General features: G+C 49.7%; 1 protein-coding gene across 1 annotated transcript in view; it reads right to left on the bottom strand.

The window, feature by feature from the left end:
• Positions 1-12,043, bottom strand: part of ANKDD1A (ankyrin repeat and death domain containing 1A) — a 42,155-nt gene that overhangs the window by 15,912 nt on the left and 14,200 nt on the right. The window contains exons 5-9 of the mRNA XM_008016271.3: positions 11,149-11,253; positions 10,322-10,420; positions 6,407-6,505; positions 5,763-5,861; positions 3,127-3,225 (exon numbers count right to left, since the gene is read on the bottom strand). Of these exons, the coding sequence (XP_008014462.3) occupies positions 3,127-3,225; positions 5,763-5,861; positions 6,407-6,505; positions 10,322-10,420; positions 11,149-11,253 (501 nt within the window). The remainder of the gene's footprint in view (positions 1-3,126; positions 3,226-5,762; positions 5,862-6,406; positions 6,506-10,321; positions 10,421-11,148; positions 11,254-12,043) is intronic.

Raw genomic sequence — 12,043 nt, 5'->3', positions numbered from 1 at the left:
TGATCCGCCCGCCTCGGCCTCCCAAAGTGCTGGGATTACAGGCATGTGCCACTGGGCCCGGCCTGCATTTCTCTTAAGAATCCTCTGTGTTTCCTTTTCTACCAAATTTTTCTTCATAACCTTTGGCCATTTTTCTCTTGTGTTGTTTGTTTTTTAACTTTGTAATGATTTGTGGGACTTTTTTTTTAAATTTTAATTTTTTTTAGAGATAAGATCTCACTCTGTTACCCAGTCTGGAGTGCAGTGGTGTGATCACAACTCACTGCAGCCTCAACCTCCTCGGCTCAAGTGATCCTTAAACTTCAGCCCCCAGAGGATCTGGGACTATAAGTAGGCATCCACCACCACACCCGGCTGATTTTTAAATTTTTTGTAGATATGGGGTCTTACTATGCTGCCCAGGCTGGTCTCGAACTCCTGGACTCAAGCAATCCTCCCACCTCAGCCTTCCAAAGTGTTGGGATTACAGGTGTGAGCCACTGCACCTGGCAACACCTTCACTTGTTATGAATGTGTCTTTTGACAGTGTTACTACCAGCAAGTTACTTTTGGTATTAAAAACAACGCAAATACAACAAATAAAAGTGACACAATTAAATAAATAAATAGGCAGCGAAAACAGCTGAAATGAAAAGGAAAACAACATACTCAATGTGGGTAACAGGAAAACTTCATAGTTTGACCACTGGGCTGGCATCAGGATTCTGGTGTCTTAATGGGCAGAAACAAGTAAGCATTTAGCCTGAATTCTTTCTAGCTGGAGGTGATACTCTTTACACAGGGAAAACTGGGAGGGCATTAAAAAAAAGTCCTTGCTTTACTAGGGCTTTGGAATCAAGGATGCCTTTCTTCTCTATATTCCGATGAATTGTGTAATACTGTTTCTATAATAAGTTTAAATATAGTACTTGTTTTAGTTATAAGAAATGATCCCTTTCTGATATAAACCATAGATGTTTCCTTGTTTATATAATAGGAATAATAATAGTACTTATAGGTAAGGAAACGGGCCCAAAAAGGTCAAAGTAGCTTGCCCAAGGTTATTCAGTTTCTAGTGCCAGCATACAAAGCTAGGCCTAACACCAAAGCCTGTCATTTTTAAATTTTAATTATTTAATTCAGCTTGATAGTTATTGTCAACTTGCCTTCTAGAAAGATAGTTACCATTTGAAACTCCCACTACTTTTTTTTTTTTTTTTTTTTTGAGACAGTCTCACTCTGTTGCCCAGGCTGGAATACAGTGGAGCGATCTCAGCTCACTGCAACTTCTGCCTCCCAGGTTCAAGTGATTCTTGCGCCTCAGCCTCTCAAGTAGCTGGGATTACAGGGATACACCACTATGCCTGACTAATTTTCTTTCTTTCTTTCTTTCTCTCTCTTTTTTTTTTTTTTTTTTTTTGAGGCAGAGTCGTGCTCTGTCGCCCAGGCTGGAGTGCAGCAGCACAATCTCGGCTCACTGCAAGCTCCACTTCCTGGGTTCACGCCATTCTCCTGCCTCAGCCTCCCGAGTAGCTGGTACTGCTGGCTCCCACCACCACGCCCGGATAATTTTTTTGTGTTTTTAGTAGAGACGGGGTTTCACCATGTTAGCCAGGATGCTCTTGATCTCCTGACTTCGTGACCACCCGCCTCGGCCTCCCAAACTGCTGGGATTACAGGCGTGAGCCATCACGCCCGGCCTTTTGTTTGTTTGTTTGTTTTTGTTTTTTTAAGACAGAGTCTCACTCTGTCGCCCAGGCTGGAGTGCAGTGGTGTGATCTCGGCTCACTGCAAGCTCTGCCTCCTGGGTTTAAGTGATTCTCCTGCCTCAGCCTCCCAAGTAGCTGGGACTACAGGTGCCTGCCACCACGCCTGGCTAATTTTTTGTATTTTTAGTAGAGACAGGGTTTCACCGTGTTAGCCAGGATGGTCTCGACCTCCTGACTTCATGATCCGCCAGCCTTGGCCTCCAAAAGTGCTGGGATTACAGGTGTAAGTCACCGCACCCAGCCACACCTGGCTAATTTTCTATATTTTTTGTAGAGATGGGGTTTCGCCATGTTGCCCAGGCTGGTCTCGAACTCCCAGCCTCAAGCAATCTGCTTACCTTGGCCTCCCAAAGTGCTGGGATTACAGGCTCACGCCACCATGCCGAGCCCATTTTTTTTTTTTTTTTTTTTTTTGAGACAGAATCTCACTCTGTTGCCCAGGCTGGAGTGCAGTAGTGTGATCATGGCTCACTGTGGCCTCAACCTCCTGGGCTCAAGCAGTCCTCTTGCCTCAGCCTCCCAAGTAGCTAGGACTACCTATGTACACCACCACGACCAGTCAGTTTTTCAAAAAAATTTTGTAGAGATGGGATCTCCCTAGATTACCCAGGCTGGTCTTGAAGTCCTGAGCTCAAGCAATACTCTAGCCTCAGCCTCCCATAGTGCTGGGATTACAGGTGTGAAGCACTGCACTCCCAAAGGCTGTGTTTTAACCAAAAGATTATACAGTTCCTGTGTGTGGACCAAATGTATAACAGGAAGAAGATTAACAATTAAGTGGACAGATAGGCAACATAAAAGATAAATAGTAAAACCCAATGCCTAGGTTTGGCACAGTGACTCATGCCTGTAATCCCAGCACTTTGGGAGGCTGAGGCAGGCGAATCACTTGACTCAGGAGTTCATGACCAGCCTGGCCAACATGGTGAAACCCCATGTATTTTTCTACCAAAAATACAAAAAAAATTAGCCAGGCGTGGTGGTGTGTGCCTTTAGTTCCAGCTGCTATTCAGGAGGCTGAGGCAGGAAAATTGCTTGAACCTGGGAGGCAGAAGCTGCAGTGAACCGAGATTGCACCACTGCACTCCAGCCAGGGCAACAGAGCAAGACTCGGTCAAAAAAAAAAAAAAAGCCCCAGTGCATAAATGAGCAGAGAACAGGAGCTGATAGTTCAGTTCAGAGGAATTGCAAGCTTGGTTTCTAATCCTATTACAGCTACAACAGTATTTCACTCTCCTAAGTGCTGCCGGCTCCCCTGCTCCTGGTCCACACCCCAACCCCAAGTATCCGATGTTTCCGTTTCTCCTTGTGCTTCATCAGTGTGCTCATGGAAGGCTTTGCAATGGAGACCCCCTTCAACCCTCGCACCCACGCTTACATGATCAGCCACGTTGGTGCAGCCTCCTGCGTGGATGAGGACCCGAGACACATCCTCCGAGCCACTGAGGGCTGCATAGTGAAGGCAGCTCAGGTTTTTCTAGAAGGAAACAGGCATCAATGCAATATCACAAGGCCCCCTCCTACTGAGGTTTGCAAAGCTCTTTGAGATTCATTTTTCCATCTGAGTGTCCGCTGGGAGTATTATCCCCATTAAACTGAGGCTGGAAAAATCAATGACTTTCCCAGGCCTGGTGACCAGTAAAAGGAACTCACTATGGTCTCAGTCTTTTCCTCACCTCCTATCACAAATGCAAGAATGTAGACCAAAGCCTGCCCAAGTCTATGGCTGGTAAAGACATGCAGTTGATTGACTCTAAGGAGGTGGTTTTCTTTTTTTTTCCCGAGACAGAGTCTCACTCTGTCACCCAGGCTGGAGTACAGTGGCACAATCTTGGCTCACTGCAACCTCCACCTCCCAGGTTGAAGCAATTCTCCTGCCTCAGCCTCCCGAGTAGCTGGGATTACAGGCACCCACCACCACGCCCAGCTAATTTTTATATTTTTAGTGGAGATGGGGTTTCACCGTGTTAGCCAGGCTGGTCTTGAACTCCTGATCTTGTGATTCACCAGTCTCGGCCTCCCAAAGTGCTGGGATTACAGGCGTGAGCCACCACGCCTGGCCAGGAGGTGGTTTTTAAAGAGGAAGACAAGTAAGATTTGCCAACACAGAGCAAACTCCACCCAGCATGCACTGCCCAACACAAGCTGGTCTTGGTGCATCCAAACAGGATCCTGGCAGGGCCAGAATGGAGGCTTGGTCTCGGTGGGCCTCAAAGTGCTCTCTTTCAGTCAGAGCCCAGCCCAGCCCAATCATCACCTTGCACAAGGCACATACCAGACAGGCCCCACTAGGGTGACCCACTGTCTCAGTTTGCCCAGGATTGAGGAGTTCTTGAGATGTGGGACTTTCCATTTTAAAATCAGGACAGTATGGGGCAAACCAGGACTAGCTAGCCACCCTGCTAAAGTCCCAACTGAGTACCTGGGGTGTGTGGGACTCAGTCCATCTCCCAATAGGAAATGCAGTCACCGTGCGCTTGGCACCTCCTCCGAGACCCTGCAGCACGACATTCTGGGAGGGGTGGGAATGTGGCCTCTGCCAGAAACCGCAAGCTGAGGCTGAAGCCCAAGTCCTGGCATGATGAGCAGCTCCAGCCCCCCACCCAGTGGCCACGCAGCTGGGTGCAACCTTCCCAGTCTCTCTCTTTTTTTTTCTTGAGACAGGGTCTCACTCTGTCGCCCAGGTTGGAGTACAGTGGTGCAATCATAGCTCACTGCAGCCTCAAACTCCCGGGCTCAAGCAATCTTCCAGCTTTGGCTCCCAGAGTGCTGCGTTACAAGCATGAGCCACCTTGCCCAGCCTTTTTTTTCAAAGCCAGTCAAATTAAGCAGTAGGGAAATAAATATTTTTTGTCATAACATTTTAATTCTCTGTTTTTGAACTGCCTGTGTATTTTTGCTATTATTTATATTGTTTTATTTATTATTAATATTTTTGCTATACCATTGACATTTAGAACAAAGCAAGAATTCCAGAACCTGAAGCCATTCAACCACCAAAAAAGTTATTTGTCACTGATACAAAAATAAAAAGCAAAGCAAAAACACCAACTCACTACCTAAAGAAAGGCCACAACCCCACTTTCCAGGTCATAGAGGAGAATTTCTACTGGCAGAATTGATGAGTACAATGGGGAGAAAGAGAAGAGGTTCATCCGGGGCCATACCCCAAGCCCCAGCTCTGTCAGGGGAAAGCTTCATCAGTGGGTGGGAGCTCTGGAGTCAGGGGAACAGGCTTTTGAGACTCAACTTTGCCTCATACTAGCTTGTGATCCTGCGAAAATGCCCTCAAAGCTCCAGTTTTCTCATCTGCAAAATGGGTGGAATTTTCCTGAGGTAACAGTTATGAAGGGGCTTTGTAAACTATCAAGAGCTCAACAAATAGAAGACACTAACAGGGCCAGGTGCAATGGCTCCCACCTATAATCCCAGCACTTTGGAAGGCTGAGGCGGGCGGATCACTTGAGGTCAGGAGTTCAAGACCAGCCTGGCCAACATGGTGAAACCCCATCTCTACCAAAAAAATACAAAAATTAGCCGGGCGTGGTGGTACACACCTGTAGTCCCAGCTACTTGGGAGGCTGAGGCAGGAAAACTGCTTGAACCCAGGAGGCGGAGGTTGCAGTGAGCCAAGATCACACCATTGCACTCCAGCCTGGGTGACAGAGTAAGACCCATCTCAAAAGAAAAACCAAAAAAACACTAACAGGTGTTGAGGTGTTGAGGTGTTGGGCCCTATTATGTCCTGGGCACTGTGTTAGATATTTAATCCTCACAATAATGTAAAAAAGTAAATGTCATCCCACTTTATAATTGGGAAACAAGGCTCAGAGAGGTTAAGTAACCTGCTCCGGGTCACAGGGCTCAGCAGTGGAGAAGCCAAGATCAGAACCTGGCCTGCTGCCTCGAAGCCTCTGTTCACTCAGGGTTCAGGAATCACTGTGGCCATTACTGCCGACACGGCTATGGCTCAGCAGACAAGAGCAGACCGCAGTCTTGGGAGGGCCTGGCTACCTGGGTGAGCGCATTCACGGTGCTCCCAGCCCTGAGGAGAAGCCGCACACAGTCAGGGTGGGTCCCTCCAGCAGCCACATGCAGGGCAGTCAGACCTTCCTGCAACACATAAGTAGAGCAATGAGGATGGTGGGGAGGCCCACCCAAGTGACCCCCAATCCCACCGTGAGAGGATGCCCCTTGTGCCTTGGCCCCAGGGCCCCTTGAGCTCTCCACGGCCCTGCCCCTGGGAAAAATGAGCTTTCTTGTTTGTGATCCCATGAGCCCCACCCCTGAAGTCCTCACTTTGTGGAGCACACACATGGCATAGCCACTCCTGGCTCCACATCTCTGCTCACGTTCCACACCCCTCCCGCTCTGTCTGTTTCCTCCTACTCCAGCAAGCCCTCCCTCACCATCCTGGCGATGTCTCCCTTCTTTGAACACACACTCTGTGTCTCACTTATTTGGTGATCTGTCCTGCCAAGTGCCACCATTAAGCCTGGAGTTCAGTGCTGCTGCTTGTCTTTCCCTGGTGGGCTCTCATTTGAAATCATGCCCTCAGCCTCCTGGCTTTAGACTGCACCATGGATTGGTGGGGGTTCCTCAAAGGCAGACAGCAAGCAAGGGTCATGCATCTCGCCATCCCCCAGGTGGTGACTCACCGCATTCTGCTCCTCCAGGTCCAGCCCGATGTCCACAAGTCGCTGCAGCACAGCCATATGGCCCCGACCAGCAGCCAGATGAAGGGCCGTGTTCCCCTCCTGCAGGAAAAAGGGTTCCTGAGAGGCCAGCAGACCAGAAAGCCCCAGAATCATAGACCTGTGATGAGCTGCAGCCATGCACACTGGGTCAGTGCCACCCTGCTCCTGACAGCTGTGCCAAAAACTACAACCAGGGGCAGATTGCAGGGCCAAGCCCTGGTCTTTCTTTCCTTATACTTCAAGGCAGGCACATTGCTTAAAAATTAAACAAAACCAATTCTACTTTCCACGTGCCCATCTGAAGCCAGTCCCTCCTCAGGTCCCCCAAATCCATCTCCTCTCACTGCTCAAGGCCCCAGCAACTCTTCCCTGAGCTCAGGCTGTTCCAGGCAGCTGCTTGGTTCAGTCACCTGCCTCCTTCAAGTCTCTGTGTGAGATGTTAGTTTCTTATTGAGTAGCGTGGCCTGCCCGGGCCACACTCTGAAACTGCAAACCCCACCTCTGTCGTCCTGAGCCTATTTTCCTGCCCTGCTTTTCCTCTCCCCACTGCACAGATCACCTTGCCAACACACTCTGTCAGTGGCTGTGTGCTTAGTGTTTATCGTCTGACTCTTTTCTTTATTATTTTACTTTAAGTTCTGGGATACATGTGCAGAATGTGCAGATTTGTTACATAGGTAAATGTGTGCCATGGTGGTTTGCTGCACCTATCAACCCGTCACCTAGGTATTAAGCCCCGCATGCATTAGCTATGTATCCTGATGCTCTTCCTCCCCTCGCCCCCCAAACCAGGCCCCGGTGTGCGTTGTCCCCCTCCCTGTGTCCATGTGGTTCTCATTGTTCAGCTCCCACTTATGAGTGAGAACATGCAGTGTTTGGTTTTCTGTTCCTGTGTTAGTTTGCTGAGAATGATGGTTTCCAGCTTCATCTAAGTCCCTGCAAAGGACATGATCTCATTCCTTTTTATGGTTGCATAGTATTCCATGGTGTATATGTGCCACATTTTCTTTATCCAGTCTATCACTGATGGGCATTTGGATTCATTCCACATGTTTGACCCTTGTTGCTGGAACATAAGCACCACAGGGGCATCTATTTTGTTTTCTGAAGTTTCCTTAAGTGCCTAGAATAGGGCCTGGGGCACATGGCCAACACTCAGTAGATGTTTGTTCAATGAGTCAATAATGTAGGAGGGTCTTCAGGGGATCATGTGGAGAGCCTGATATGTGTCCCTGGAACTTGAAGGCCAGAGGACTGGTAGTTGCTTTGCACTTGGAAAGTCTAAAGGTGACAGTGACATAGCCAAGAGAAGCAGCTGCATTGGGCAGGGCAGAGGGTGCAACGTACTCTGTATTTGAAGTGGCCCCTGCTGAGGTCAGCCTGCTTGGGGTTGTCCTTTAAAGGGATCTCCCTGCCGGGCATGGTGCCTCACACCTGTAATCCCAGCACTTTGGGAGGCTGAGGTGGGCAGATAGCTTGAGTCTAGGAATTCCAGTCTGGGAAATATAGTGAGACTCCATCTCTACAAAAAATACAAAAATTAGCCAGATGTGGTGGTGCGCGCCTGTAGTCCCAGATACTGGAGAGACTGAGGCAGGAGGATTGCTTGAGCATGGGAAGTTGAGGCTGCAATGCGCTGTGATTGCGCCACTACACTCCAGCCTGGGCAACAGAGTAAGATATTGTCTCAAAAAAAAAAAAAAAAAAAATGAATTCAGCTAAAAATAATAAAATTGTAAAGTAATTTTAAAAATCCCTCAACAGCTTTGTTTTTCTCTCCTTGCCAGCTTCTCTGCAGCCTGTAGCCTGTCGGCTGGCTGCTGCAAGCCAGGACAAGCAGTGGGAAATGCAGTCACAGTGTGAAATCTCTGTGTTCAGAGACACGCAGGAAGCAGGTGAACCGTGAAAGGCCAACACATGCCCCCAGTTAACAGGGTGTAGAGGCAATGGTGGGGCTTTCTTCTTCCTTCTGGGTTATAAATATCCATGTTCTGGCATTTGAAGCTGCAGGTGGCACACATGGATGCCTGACAGGCGCTCACACTTTCCTGGGCAGGGCAGGGGGCTCAGAGGCAGGAGAGCTGGGCAGAAGGTAGCCTTGGCGTGGGCCCAGGGTCCTCTCCCCTCCACCTTGGGGACGTCCAGCATCTCCGCCTCTGTGAGGCCTTGACAGCAACACTTCACCCTTCCAAGTGGAGTTAGTCGCTCTCTCTGGGCTCTCAAAGCCTCCCTAGCATTCTAGAGCACACGTGGAGTGACCTGTGTTGTCATTGACTCTAAGAGGTCTATCCCCTTAGCAGGCATTGAAAAACTTACTGTGCCCCCTCCCCAGATGAAACTGAAAATGAAAACACTCCTATTCTGAAAACACAAAACTTAACAGGGGTATGCAGTTTTAAAAGCTTCTTTGCAGAATTTCTGATTGCAAGATTCTGGAGAAGTTCATCAAAGCTGTATGTTCTCGTTCTCTATTCTTGATGCTCATGCTCTCCTGGGGCCCTGAGGTGTGATCATTTTGCCTCTTGGGTTAGCCAGTCCTGGCAGGTGCTGCCCTCCCCATTCTCTGTATGCCCAGTTCCTGGCCCAGTGCCTTGCTCAACCACCTGCTCAACCCAAAAGGATGAGTGTGGATGGACTCAGTGCAGAACCCAAGGGGGTCCAGCCCAGGAGGCAGCCTGGTATGGGGAGGAGCACAGCTTTATGCATTAGGATGCTGCTTCCAAATCCAGCTCTACCTGTGTCTCGCTGTGTGACCTTGGCTAAGGCATCTCCCTCTCTGGGCATCAGTTTCCACAGCTGTAAAACGAGAAGGCTGAATTCAGACGCCTTCCAGTTCCAAGACCCAGCAGTGGATTTGTGTGTGAGCTCTCTATCACTTCAGTATACATAGAACTCCCTCTATCCTGGCCAAGCACATTAACCAGAAGATTAATAATGGAGTTAATCTCTTTGTTGGAGGCATCATTTAGAATTTGCTGTAACAGGCCGGGCGTGGTGGCTCACGCCTGTAATCCCAGCACTTTGGGAGGCCAAGGTGGGCGGGTCACGAGGTCAGGAGATCAAGACCATCCTGGCCAACACGGTGAAACCCCATCTCTACTGAAAATACAAAAAAATTAGCCGGACATGGTGGCGGACACCTATAGTCCCAGCTACTAGGGAGGTTGAGGTAGGAGAATGGTGTGAACCCGGGAGGCGGAAGTTGCAGTGAGCCAAGATGACACCACTGCCCTCCAGCCTGGGCAACAGAGTGAGACTCCACCTCAAAAAAAAAAGAATTTGCTGTAATATATTTTCCCTAATGATTTGCAAGGGTCCAATGATAAGAGTCATTTATAGGGTAGACCCTCCGGTCCCCATCACTTGCCCCTTCTCAGATTGGTGAAACACTGCTTACAAGCCCTGAATGATGCGTTCCCTCCTCCATGCTCCCATCCTATTCCTGCCATAACCATAGCAGAGCAGTTGTGTGGCTACCACCCCCTAACACTTCCCCACGTCTGCCAACAACAGACAGCCCCAGTAGATTACAGCCCTGCTCAACGCACTCCAGGCAACACTACCAACCACCCAGATCTGCCACCCTGGCCAGCCACGTCAGATCAGAAATCCTTACTATGGCTGTGGCACTGAGTTCCTCGAGTAAGAAATGGTGTCTTGGGCATCTTTTTGCCACCAACCTGTAGCATAGGGCTGGCCCATAATGCATGCTAGTGAAGGGCCTGCTGGATGAACACTAAATACGCTCTCGTCTTTGGGCCACATGGCCCTCAAGCACAATGGGAGTCAGACGTGGACACAGGTGAGGAGCCAGAGCCTGGAAGCTGGCAAGTTTTGCACCCTGGTCAGGATCCCAGAGCCTCACGGACACAGTACCTTGTCTTTGACACTGTGGTCACAGCCAGAGCCCACAAGGAAATCCAGAGCATCCAGCTGCCCGTGCTCAGCTGCCCGGTGAAACGCCGTCCTCCCCAGCTGGCCAGGAGGAGAAGTGGTGTGAGCCTTCCTCACTCTGTCAGTGGGCATACCTGCCTCTGCCCACCTGGCCTCTGTTTCCCAACCACTCTGGCTTTGCAGTGGCCTCTCCTGCCCCAGACACTGTCCTCTCCACTTGCCTTCCCACACCCTGCCTGGAAAGCCCAGACCCAACTTCCCAACGAGAGCCACTTGCTGGGGTCCCTCCCTGGCCAGTCCTTAGGTGGCTCCTTGCTGTCTAATGAATAAACAGATTCTTGAGGATGGGGGTTGAGATCTCCAGAGGGACCTCCAACCACCCATCAGACCTTCCCTCCTAAGATTCCAGCCCCTCAGAACTCACACTAGAGCCCTTTCCTGTCCCTAAAGCTCCCACAAGCCTCGCTCTTCCATTTGGTGCCCCTTCCAACCCCTGATTTCCAATCTTACCCACAAATCCAGTTTATTTACCAAATGCCACCTCCTCCAGGAAGCAGAAGCAATGGCTTGCTTTTCTAACCCACCTAGTCCTTGATCAGGGCCTCTCTGCGGCAACTGACTGTGTTCTGCTTGTATTCTGCTCGTTTGTGCCCCAACACCTCTTCCCAACCAGCGGCTCCCCAGGCCAGGTGCAATATGCCCACAGATCAAAGGATGCACCCAAGGAATGTGGTAAGCTCAGTGGGCAAGAGTGGCCCCAGGAGCCCCCCGCCCAATGGGAATGATGAGTAGCCCTGAGGCACTCTCACCTTGTCTACGTGGTCCAGGGCCACATCCTCCAGGTCCTCCATTATGAACGCCAGCACAGGCACATGGCCTTTTTGGGCTGCGCAGTGCAGTAAGGTCAGGCCATCCTGGAAACAAGTGCAGGAAGGTCCCTGCAGTCTGCGAAGGGAGGCCCTTTTCACATGCTGCCAGTCTCCCAGACAGCGAGCGTTTGGGACCCAGAACACAGCCTCCCCGTGGACACAACACTATAAATGATGAATGGACCCCAGGGATAACCCACTCTGCTGCCCACTCAGCCTCAGACGGGCCGGCAGGAGTCAGGATGCCAAAGTTCAAATCCCAGCTCCAGCACCCCTCAGCTCCAGAGTCTTGGGCCAGTTACCTCCACCTCTCTGAGCCTCCATTTTCACATAGGACAAACTAGCATCATAATCCCTGACCACCTCAGTGGGTGGTTGAGAGGACTGGACCTACAGGAAAAGTATTTTATCAACTAAAAATTAATTCAAACATGTATGATGAGGTCATATAGCACTAGTAGCCTCCAGAATAATTAAGAAGGTTCTAGGCATCTGCCTCCCTTGATACAGCTGCTAAAGAAGAAGCAGGTGACTAAGTGACCAGTGTATGTCACTAGGAAGTGACCTCCTCACCTTCTAGGGCAGATTAAGAGCAGATGTGGTCTGCAGGGAGTAGAGGGAAGTGGCTTGGGTTGAGGGTGGACAGGAAGAAGGTCTCTGGGGCCTAGAAGCAAAAGGAGGGAGGCTTGAAAATACTATATTTATGCCCCAGGGCTTCTACTTCTGCCTTGCATTAAGGTCAGATTATTTGAAGTCCTGTTTGCAACCCAACAGTGAGTCATAAAAATCAGTAGAACAGTGTTTTACATCTTGACAGTGGTCAAATCTCAGTGAG

This window comes from Chlorocebus sabaeus, chromosome 26 (assembly GCF_047675955.1).
Source record: "Chlorocebus sabaeus isolate Y175 chromosome 26, mChlSab1.0.hap1, whole genome shotgun sequence".
NCBI lineage: Eukaryota > Metazoa > Chordata > Mammalia > Primates > Cercopithecidae > Chlorocebus > Chlorocebus sabaeus.
This window is presented reverse-complemented; position numbering and strand designations above follow the sequence as displayed.